Here is a 12135-nt window from a genome sequence, read left to right as displayed (position 1 = left end):
GAACCGTGTGTATTCTGTTGCCTCCTGCAAACAACCATCTCTGGGTGATCAATTCCCCATTTAAGAATATATAACCTTAAAAAAATATGAATGTATGAGATGCCTTCTACTGAAGTAAAACACCCCAGCATGCACCGAGTGGACAGAACATTAGGAACACCTTCCTGATATTGAGTTCCACCCCCCTTTGCCCCCAGTACAGCGACACAGATTCTACAAGTTGTTTAAAGCGTTCCACTGGGATGCTGGCCAATGTCGACTCCCATGCTTCCAACAGTTCGCTGGATGTCCTTTGGGTGGTGGACCATTTTTGATACAAACGGGAAACTGTTGCGCGTGAAAAACCCAGCTGCGTTGTCGTTCTTGACACAAACTGGTATGCCTGCACCTACTACCATAGCCCGTTCAAAGTTAATTTAAATCTTTTGTCTTGCCCAACTACCCTCTGAATGGAACACATACACAATCCATGTCTCAATTGTCTCAAGGCTTGAACATCCTTCTTTAACCCGTCTCCTCCCCTTCATCTACACTGATTTGATGTGGATTTAACAAGTGACACCAATAAAGGATCATAGCATTCACCTGGTCAGTCTGTCATGGAAAGAACAGTTCCTAATGCTATATACTCAAGTGGATTTTTGTTCGGGTTTTGTTTAGTCTTTCCAGAACAGTGGAACTGGATATAAAATAATCATTTCACGGGGGAATTTCCCTTTGAAGGAAAATACAATAAAAAGCTGGGTTTCCAACCTCCTCCAACCCCAACCATCTACCACTCCATGCTTGGATTTTCAGTCCCATTTCCTGACATCAGGCAGAACTTTCCTTTGACCTCAAAATCCAGAGACAGTGGGCATCCGACAGATCAACGGATTACAGTGCATTATCCCCATGGCCCTGAGCATTAGCTGCTTCATGTCACACTCAAAGAACATACTGATTCAGACTATTCTTCATCGTGCTTGGGTGAATACAGAGTATGACAACATACACAAGATGTTGGTTATAGCATTACACACGAGCTGAAAACTGGACTTCAGAATCAAGGGAAAATACCCTTCAATTCAATAGATTCAATAATTCAATAATTCCCTTCAATTCAATAATTCAATAGCAACCTGGATACTCTCACTAATATGTATGTATGTATGCATGTATGCATGTATGCATGTATGCATGTATGCATGTATGTATGTATGTATGTATGTATGTATGTATGTATGTATGTATGTATGTATACACACACACACACACACACACACACATTAGACCTCTCAATATATCCCTGTGCTTGTAAACTGAGAAATGGGATCACGTGTCCAACTGTCAACCAATTGCTCTACTCCTCGATCCAACATGACAAAAATGACATATACTTTCATGTGATCCGGCGTATGCATGTGTGAGAGGGAGAGGAGAGATAAATATGTTCTATGCACTCTTTCCCTTGCATATCTATAGAAACGCCAGGCAATTTCCAAAAGGAATGATGATAAAAGGTGGGATGCAGAAACCTGTATCTACAGTGCATTTGGAAAGTATTGTGTGTAGAGTGATAAGGAAAAACAATGTAATACATTTTCGAATAAGGCTGTAACGTAACAAAATGTGGGGAAAGTCCAGGGGTCTGAATACTTTCTGAAGGCAGTGTAGGCGCACAGCATTTTTTTTTTTAAATATGTAAAAAAGACTTGACGCATAACAATGTTTTGAGCTGCATGTTGATGTCTGGATGTTCTATAAAGAAAACAATGTTGAAATAAATGGCATCGATAGTTTGTCTCCAGGTCTCCCATTTATGAAGTTTCAAACATCTAGAAATGCATAGGATACTTTCAAATGACGGAACAGCAGCGCTAATATTCTAGTTAACAGAGTCTAGACAGAATCACTGTGAAATGTATGTGGTAGCAACAATGCTGCAATGCATCAATGATTTGGGGGACATTTGGGGTTTTGTTCGAAAGCTGTCAAACCCGTTTTTTGACTAGCAGGACATATAAGAAACAATATGTCACAAGATACAAAATTATCACAGTGACTAAGGTTTTATTTGGGATGGTGATGCGACCACAATATTCTATCCTTTATTCATATATTACCATAACAGAATGTATTCATCCCAACACATTTAAACTGCAAAAAGGCAGCTCAGACATATTTGGTTTGAAAATTACTTATCTGCTAAAATATGGTCTTGCACACTAGTATGCAGAGAATAATTCTGAGTTATCTGTTATGGCCAATTACCATTTTAACAGCCTTAGAGGAGAAAATTACATTCACATCGCAATAAAAATAGCATCTCAATGTTTACTGTGAGCAAGGCCACCATGACAACAGCCCCCTAAAGCCACACTGGCTATTAGGTTGGCAGTAATTGATGACAATAGAAGGGAAAGGGGATACCTAAATCAGTGTAACGACTAAATACATTCAACCAAAACGTGTCTTCCGCATTTAACCCAACCCCTCAAATCAGAGAGATGATGCCTTAAATCGACATCATCAGCGCCTGGGGAGAAATTGTTGCTGGGCGTCGACGTCCTTGCTCAGGGCAGAAAGGAAGATTTTTCCACCTTTCCAGCACGGGTATTCCAACCAGCGACCTTTCGGTTACTGGCCAAACGCTCTTAACTGCTAGGCTACCTTCCGCCCCAATAACGTAGGCCTAAGTGTGTAGGCTAAACTGGGGCCAGGAACACCAAGGGTCCCCACACCACAAAAAAAATATGTTTGAGCACCAAACCTGTAATTTCGAAATGTTGTTGTGCATCAGCAATTCTCCTCTTGTTATGTCAGTCACTCAGTTATCCCATATCAGCTAACATTTTATAGATGACTAGGTAAGTTAGTCTAGCCAGCGATCTAAACCTTGTAGTAATCATGGCTGAATTACTGACCGAGCACCCAAGGCCTAGAGGCCCTGACCTCCAGGGGCCCCCATTGTATTTGTTCGTCACTCACTCAGATGGCATAAGTCATGGAAAAATATGGCATTAGAAATATTTTGTCTTCCAAGTCAGTAATTGAGAAAGTATCACCAAGTAAAAAGGTTGGTTGAAAATTCTCTGCTCTGGCTTATCGGCCAGCTGGAACAATAATAATGTTCTGACTAGGCAGTATTTTTAAATAGCTAGCCTACCTTATGCCTTGAGTTTAGGACAACTGTATTGCACTATCATAACCCAAAACAAAGGTTGTAGGCTATTAATCCATTGATTGTGTTATGTCTTTGTAAACAAGCAATGTACAGTATTGATAAAATGTATAAAAAACATTTTATCAACACAATAAAAAATAACAAATTGCAATACACATCCTATCGGCACCTAGGTATTGTGATATCTTGAGGTCCCTGGCAATTCCCAGCCCTAGTGCATGCACGTGGTTCACATTTTCTATGAGTTTTGAATAAAATCTCTGGGGTTGCCAAATCTACCTACAGTTAATTTGTACTTTGAGGTTTTAACTTAAAACATATGTGGAAAAAGACCTTTTAGAAAATAATTATGTTTTGCGTGAGAGTACAACAGCTTGCTCCAGGGTTCAGTGTCAGCAGTTTCACAAATAAAGTAACGGTATGCCCAATCTAACAAAATAAAACATCTGTTGGCATGAGTTACTGGCTTGGTTACTCGCTTTAAGCAAACTACCACAGCTAGTGTCCAGTTGAACTAGCTAGCAAGCCAATTTCTTAAAGCGGAAATCTGCAGTTTAAACGATGACAAACCAACCATACTCCCCGCCCGTTTCGTTTAACCCAATGAGTCCCACCGCAAAGTGTTGGAATTCTAACCCCTTTTAAACATTGTGTGTTTAAGCTAGACTTATGGGTAACATTGGATTAGTCAATTTCGTCTGCATCCATAGATACCAACCATTAGCCTGTGTGATTAACAGGGGCTGAGCTAGAGCTGTGTTAGTGAGAAAAGGGCAGATCCCGAAAGGGGCCCTGTGCTGGGTCTTTTTACAAAAACGGCTGTAAAGTTCAAATGATTTGAACTATAAACTATTAAAAGCAGAGACTGCCACAAACACGCAAATGTTTTGCTCTACGAGCTACACAACAGTCGTTAGAAGGTTAGGGGTTATTCTACATAGAAGATCAAAGGAAATCACAGGAAAAAGTGCTATTGTCTCAGAGCAATACGTATGAGACCTCCTAAGCCTGCGTTAAATATCGAAAATAAGGTTTGAGGTTATTACAAAACCCTATTCATTCGCCATTCATTTATGCCATTAGGGATGGCTGTACAAACCAGAGGTAACTCATTTCCGGGTTTTATAACTGCAAGCTGGGGAGCTCTATAAACCAACATAGTTGCTGTCGCAAACTCCACACAGTTGTCACCGACTAGTTTTATATTCATGTCCCTGTGAACAAACAATTTATGTACATACAGCATTCTTATAAATACATTTTTATCAGGTTTTCGGGAACATCTTTTTTGATTGACATTTCTCACTAAAACTCATGAATGCAACTGTTTGTGTGTTATACTTGTTGTCCTGAAGGAAGAAAAATGTAAAACATGGGCTGGACATAGAGATAAATGAAAATCAAATATTTGCTGGGGTCTCGGGACTGATAGGGTTAATAAAAGATGAGGGATGGGGCTGGAGAAATATAACCACTCAAATTCATAGACAGCAATTGATAAAAGGTCTGACCATCAATGATAACACATTTATAGGTTTAACCATGTTTTGTGGCCATACAGTGTTAGTTTAGATTGACTTTGTTTACAAACATTGCCGTAAAACAACTTATATTTTGGGTTCTGGTGAGGTATGACAGTTGAACTAAGCTCATACGGCATTTCTAAGTTATATTCTTCAGGAATCAATGGGTACATAATTATTTTATTAGTCCAAAAATGTACAAAGCAACTGCTGATGGCCCCTTTAACGTTTCCCTGGCTGAGGTGTGCTAGCTGGCTAACCTGAATGCTGGCTACTCAACTCAGACAGCGGCAACTAGCGCGCTAGCCATATAGCTACAAGTTCGCTATCAACGTTCCAGAGCTCCATGTTAGATGACGGAAAAGAATCTAGCAGCTTCATTTTCAAAAAAATAGATAAAGTGACAAACACACCACGCGCTGCGTGGGGTTTTCCAAACTTTCTCAACTGGGAAGTTGCAACGTTCGCCCTTCCTGTCTACCAAGCTAACTTATCCATTAATGCTAACTAGCTACTTTTTTTTTCTTTGTTGAGCTAGCTAGCAGACGTTAGCTAGCATCCATGAGCACCACACCACCTAGTGAAAATAATATATTGCTGCTGCTACTTGGATAAGTTAACTTCCCAACGTTGCATAATTCAAAAAACAGACTGTGTTATTAAACTGCCACATTGTAATTGTTTCGTTATCGGATGTAACTGGCTGGCTAGCTAAGAACATTAGATACACTACTAGCTATCTTAACTAGACAGTCGATGATAATGTTCACAATAGCACACCGGTAGTTAACTACCAAGCTAGCTGGCTAACAACATAATAATATAACTTACTAGGGATCGTTTGTAAACCTGGGTGTTCGGGGAGGTTGGTATCCATACAGGTGGCAATAAAGCACGTCGAAACAGAAGCAGCACATCTCCGCTGAAACAACCATCTTCCTGCCTCCACTTCCCGAACCACATCCCGGGCTAAGATTCGGGGAGATGCCAGTTGAGTTGTAGCCTCCTGGGGCTGGGGACAATGCGTTGGTGCTACTACTACTACCCCCAGGACCCCCCAGGCCGTTCACTCGATTCATGTTCCCTGCCACCACAGTCGAGGAGGAACCAATCCCCAAGTCCGAGCCACAATGTCCGGTCCCTACCACCCCGTTACCCGCCCCCACCCCGCCAGGACCCCCCGACCCGGGGGATCCCGACAGCTTCTGCTTCTTCACCCCGCAGCACCCAGCCGCCATCTTGGAACAATCTGCACCGACACACCGCTTCCGACCCATCACCGTCAACGCGGGAGGGGTGGGTGGAAACGCGGACCAGACGTAAAAATCCCACTGCGTTAATACGTACGATGGACAATGCCCCACTTTCCCTTTTTTGTCGGGCGACGTTATATTCGATAAAAAGAGACCGCAATGTCACCCTAACTCTGCCTTTAAAAAAATACGTGCCTTACGCAAAATCCTTAAGTGTTTTCTTTTAGAAGACAGCACTGGACCACTTTAAATGTTTCGATTGATCTCAGATAGTGTCCAAAATACAGGCCTCTTCTTCGGAACACGATAACCACCGAAGTGATTTCACAAAGCAATCTTTCTCTCGAATGATACAGGAACTAATTCACTAGCTACCCAACAGAGAGACCACAGACTTTGATACAGTTAGCTAGCTAATTAGCTAGTTAACTAGACAGCCAGTAGCCAGATGTGGAGCTGTGACAGCTACTGACTGCACTGCACCCCCAGCAGCACAGAGAATCCTTTTTGTGTGGGAGTCGGGAGCTTGAGTACGCAGGACCCATACGCTTTAGCACGAATAGTACATTACGCTTCGCACCATGTAGCTTAACATTGCACCAGATGTTTACTTTCATCCGAACTTCTTGCTAGACAACTGACCCAATGTGTTGCAGCTCCAAACGTCAAGTCGACGCAAAGTAAAATGGCATTTGGCTATGCAGTTTGATCCATCATCAGACAGCGTCAGCGCTGACCAAGTCATTTCAACAAACCAGCTGATCAGTTTGCACCTGTATTTTGTGTCAGTTCTCGGACAGTTTCAAAAATCTTATTTAAACCCCAGCGTCATATCAGCGCTGAAAGTTAGCTGTAGATTTGTTTTGGACCTTGTCATCCGTTGAATGTAATACATTTTGATAGAGCAGCATTCTATTCCAACTCTGAAATCCTCCGGGTTTGGTTACTCTAGCTCTTCACAGCGGCTACCATTAGCCTGATAGCCTCTGTGATGTTCGGGAGGGGGGAAATGTGATCATCTGTCGTCACTGATATTCACAGCGATAGAACACGGGTTAGTAATAAATATCTTTCGTATTCTCAACGCCGAAATAAGATCCAGGAAATGTTTTGAAATGGTTTCCTACGCATAATGCGTATAGTCTCACAGTATCTTCTGTCTGTCAAATCTGAATTCTTGCTGCGAATTACGCAAAGAAAATTGCTGCGTGTGCTATCCACCTCAGCTTCTAATCAGCTCGGCCTCAACCGCGTCAGGATAAATATTTTACAATTTATGCTTCTTTAGACAATTTGTATCCATCTTCTCTCAGAGAAAGAAAACATGCATCCCTTTAAATAAATTTCGTTGTAGTCGGATAATGTGCTGTCAGCCCTTCTTGCCTGCCATGAAGTCACATCAGCTGCAGTTAATGTCTCTGCTACTCCAGAATCGACTTGCCACGCCAGGGATTTTGGAATAGCAGACTTGGAAAATGGATTCGATTGCTCTCACAATACCATATCAAAATGGGAAACACTCTTTTCATGCCACTTCGATATCGAAGTGTCTTTTTAGTAGAGGGTTCGGAGAACTTACGCAGCAGGTTAGAATAATTAACGTGGCAGGTTGGATAGTAGACTGAGGTTAAGGTTAGGAAAAGGTTAGGTTTAGCGAAAATTATGTCAGTGCCTCTTTATTACATTGGTGTTATAGGCAGGTACAGTGTGATACTTAGTGTAACGTAAGGTGGTACATAGACATACCTGCCTGGTTTTAGGCTATAAAGCGTTACAGTTGTGCCGAAAATCATACTTTCGCTCTGCCAGTTGTTGGGGTTGCAGCACAGCAGCAGGTGTGAACTAGTTATCTAATGAGTTCTAGCCCGTCAGTCGTGTTGTTGTTGTTACGAACGAGAGTTTGCGGGACAGGGACGGATCAGCTTTATATTGGGAAAGTGTCCTTATAATTTACCCAACAGATGACAACAGTAAGATCACAACACCCAAGACCCCTTCTATCATAGTGTAAGTGAGAGTGATATCAAAGTCAGACATGCTTGCCCTAAAAGTGTAGGTTACATCACTGCAGATGGCTAGCTGCTTGAGTCAGTCCTTAAAATGGAGGATGACTGAGGTTTCTCAGCGCTCAGCAGATAAAGACACAGCAGGTTTGGAGAGAACACATGCAGTGCCCTCTAAACTGCTAGGCTGAATTAATTAACATCAGCTTGAAGCCCCCAATTATTTTGCACTGTACTGCCCATCTTCATTTGAACTACTGTATATTGCAAATGGTTATTTGCGAGAGCAGCAAACTATACTTGCTACAATGAGCTGGCCACCCCTTGGTCCCAGAACAAATCATTGATTGAGAAGTTAATGGTATTTTTGGAAGTTTGTCTCATCTGTAGTCAGGTTAGAATCCTGATATGACAGGGTGATAGCCCAATGAAATGTTTCTACATGCACAAGTGTTAAATTAGCAAGATGATTGGAGTAGAATTGTACTCAATGAAGTATACACTGAGTTTACAAAACATGTCATTCCATGACAGACTGACCAGGTGAATCCATGTGAACGCTATGATCCCTTCTTGATGTAATTTTTAAATCTACTTCAATCAGTGGCGATGAAGGGGAGGAGACAGGTTAAAGAAGGATTTTAAGTCTTGATACAATTGAGACATGGATTGTGTGTGGTTCATTCAGAGCGTGAATGGGCGAGACAAAATATTGAAGTGCCTTTGAACGGGTTAGGCACACCGGTTTGTGTCAAGTACTGCAAAGCTGCTGGGTTTCACACCCGACAGTTTCCCGTCTGTATCAAGAATGGTCCACCACCCAAAGAACATCTAAAAGGGGGGAGGCTTGCAATCCGAAGAACACCATCCCAAACGTGAAGCACGGGGTGGTAGCGTCATGTTGTGGGGGGTGCTTTGCTGCAGGAGGGACTGGTGCACTTCAAAATAAATGGCATCATGAGGTAAATTACATGGATATATTGAAGCAACATCTCCAGACATCAGTCAGGAAGTTAAAGTTTGGTCGCAAATGGACAATGGCCCCAAGCATACTTCTAAAGTTGTTGCAAAATGGCTTAAGGACAACAAAGTCAAGGTATTGGAGTGGCCATCACAAAGCCCTACAAAACCTCAATCCCATAGAAAAGTTGTGGGCAGAACTAAAAGTGTGTGCGAGCAAGGAGGCCTACAAACCCCACTCAGTTACACTAGCTGTCAGGAGGATGGGCCAAAACTCACCCAATTTATTGTGGGAGGCTAGTGGAAGGCTACCCGAAACATTTGACCCAAGTTAAACAACTTAAAAGGCAATGCTACCAAGTACTAGTTGAGTGTGTAAACTTCTGACCCACTGGGAATGTGATGAAATAAATGAAAGCTGAAATAATTCTCTGCTATTATTCTGACATTTCACATTCTGAAAATAAAGTGATGAGCCTAACTGACCTAAAACAAGGGATTTTTACTTGGATTAAATGTCAGGAATTGTGAAAAACTGAATTTAAATGTATTTTTAAAGTGTATGTAAACTTCCAACTTCAACTGTATATACACATTTGGAAGGTTAACCCTCGCCCCATTCTGACATCCTGAGCAGGTTTTCATCAAGGATCTCTCTGTACTTTGCTTCGTTCATCTTTCTCTCGATCCTGCCACTGAAAAACATCCCCACAGCATGATGCCACCACCATGCTTTACCGTGCAAGGTTTCCTCCAGATGTGACACTTGGCATTCAGGCCAAATAGTTTAATCTTGGTTTCATCAGACCAGAGAATCTTGTTTCTCATGGTGGTAGAATCTTTAGGTGCCTTTTGCCAAACACCAAGCGGGCTGACATAGGTCTTTTACTGAAGAGTGGCTTCGGTCTGGTAACTCTACCATAAAGGCCTGATTGGTGAAGTGCTGCAGAGATGGGAGAACCTTCCAGAAGGACAACCATCTCCAAAGAGGAACTCTGGAGCTTTGTCAGAGTAACCATCGGGATCTTGGTCACTAACCTGACTAAGGTCCTTCTCCCCCGATTCCTCAGTTTGGACGGGCGGCCAGCTCTAGGAAATTTTGGTGTTTCCAAACTTCTTCCATTTAAGAATGATAGAGGCCATTGTTCTTGAGGACCTTCAATGCTGCATACATTTTTTTTGTACCCTTCCCCAAAGTCCTGTCTTGGAGCTCTACGGACAATTCCTTCGACCTTAAGGCTTGGTTTTTGCTGACATGCACTGTCAACTGTGGGTCCTTATATAGACAGGTGTGCTCCTTTCCAAATCTTGTCCAGTCAATTTAATTTACCACAGGTGGACTCCAATCAAGTTGCAGCAACATCTCAAGGATGTTCAATGGAAACAGGATGCACCTGAACTCAATTTCGAGTCAAAGGTACTTAAGTAAATATAGTATGTTATTTTGAATACATTTGCAAACTTTTCTAATAACCTGTTTTTGCTTTGTCATTATGGGGTATTGTCGATTTGAGGATTAAAAAATATATACATTTTAGAATAAGGCTGTAATGTAACAAAATATGGAAAAAGTCAAGGGGTCTGAATATTTTCCAAAGGCACCTTATATTGTCCCATAAAATAATCTGTACTACACCTAGAATTTCTTCCCTATGTGGAAGATAGGTGAATTGCAACAGTACTAGGCTGCATTCAAAACAAAATTTCCCCCATATATAAATTAATTTGGTGACCCAGATTTTGAATAACACTGATTTAGAGGGTGGCCAAAATTGTCCATCTCTCAGATATTGATTCAATGTGACACATGTCATCACGAAAAACAATGATTTTCCCAGGAGACATAGGTTCAACATTTTTAGGTATTTAAACAGTTAAAATTATTCTCCTGTAGGCATTGTCGGTCTCTTGCATGCAGTTGAAAAGGCAGCATTCTCCACATTCCAGGAAGGTACATGTGATTCTCTGGTGCCTGCCTGAGGCATCTTTTAACAGTTAGACAGCTGCACAGAGGTAGTTTGACAAACACCAGATTGTGAATGTGTCAGATAGCATTCAGATTTCATGTGTTGTCCTCAAATTGGAAAGATGATTACCTGATAGTAAACAATTATTTGTTCTGCATTACTTGTCATACATTATACTTGTAGAAGTGTAGATAAAGTAAGCTGTTGATTATAGAAATTACTTCCAATAACATTACAATATGCACTTGTGATCTATGCAACAGGCTCAAATATGGTTGTAATGGTGAACATTACTAAAATTAAAAGGGTAAGACAAGGCAGCAAGAAATGTTAGCTGACTAGATTCTGTCTAGGAAATGTAAGCAACAGGCCTCCAGGTACTCTTAATTTGCAACTAATTTCCCCCATTAGGCATATGCCCCCACAGATGAGTCATACTGCTAATCTCTTCAAAGGCAGAGGGGCACGGTCCTCAATAACAATAGAGACCCATACAGTCGGGTTCATTAGATTCTAATTCCCCCCCCCCCACACCTGACTAAATTAAAACGTTTTACTCATCAACATGTAGGCTACAACATGTACATATCTGGCGAGCTCTGGCAGCATTTACACATGCTGCCCCATTATGGGCAAAACAGCTGTTCTGATTGGTGTGAAGACCAATTATTGGAAAAAGATCAGAATTTGGGCTGCCTGTGTAAACGCAGCCTCAGAGGCACCCTGTCAACCAATTCAGACTTAGTGTGACAACTATCTCCATATTTCAATTGAGCTCCATTAATACTGATGTGTATACAAAACAGGATAAAATAGCATGTATGAAAATATTTAGATCACAATTCAAGCATGCTCGGCAGTTAGATGGACACTACCAACCAATAGTATCCAAAGTACACCGTCTGATGCTAAATTATGTGCCTCAGCAGTTCGCACTGTTGGCAACCTTCAGTAGAGGAATGCCTTCCTGCCATTTCCAGATAAATCCAATGGTTGACTGGCTGCACAGCCTCATCGCCATTCATATATTCAGGTCAGGGAAGTAATCACACCTGAACTTAGAACTCGTTAGAATTTTCTGCAAACACTGACTGCATAATAAAATCACCTCTCCCTCATTCACTCAACCAAGAGCCATGTACAGATGCAACACAAACCTCAATATAAATTGCCTTCGGTCACCTATCAGATAGAACAGATGGCTAGGTAGGCATAAACAGTCAAATAACACACTGCAATATTGGATGACCAGAAAGAAACTAA

The 12135-nt window shown here is 41.5% G+C and overlaps 1 protein-coding gene across 1 annotated transcript in view; it reads right to left on the bottom strand.

Moving 5' to 3' along the window:
• LOC112228795 (AMME syndrome candidate gene 1 protein) overlaps positions 1-7186 on the bottom strand; it is a 38369-nt gene extending 31183 nt beyond the window's left edge. Inside the window, exon 1 of the mRNA XM_024394438.2 lies at positions 5521-7186. Coding sequence (XP_024250206.1) covers positions 5521-5966 — 446 coding nt within the window. The 5' untranslated portion in view covers positions 5967-7186. The remainder of the gene's footprint in view (positions 1-5520) is intronic.
• Between the last annotated feature and the right edge of the window lie 4949 nt (positions 7187-12135).

This window comes from Oncorhynchus tshawytscha, linkage group LG30, assembly GCF_018296145.1.
Source record: "Oncorhynchus tshawytscha isolate Ot180627B linkage group LG30, Otsh_v2.0, whole genome shotgun sequence".
Classification (NCBI taxonomy): domain Eukaryota; kingdom Metazoa; phylum Chordata; class Actinopteri; order Salmoniformes; family Salmonidae; genus Oncorhynchus; species Oncorhynchus tshawytscha.
This window is presented reverse-complemented; position numbering and strand designations above follow the sequence as displayed.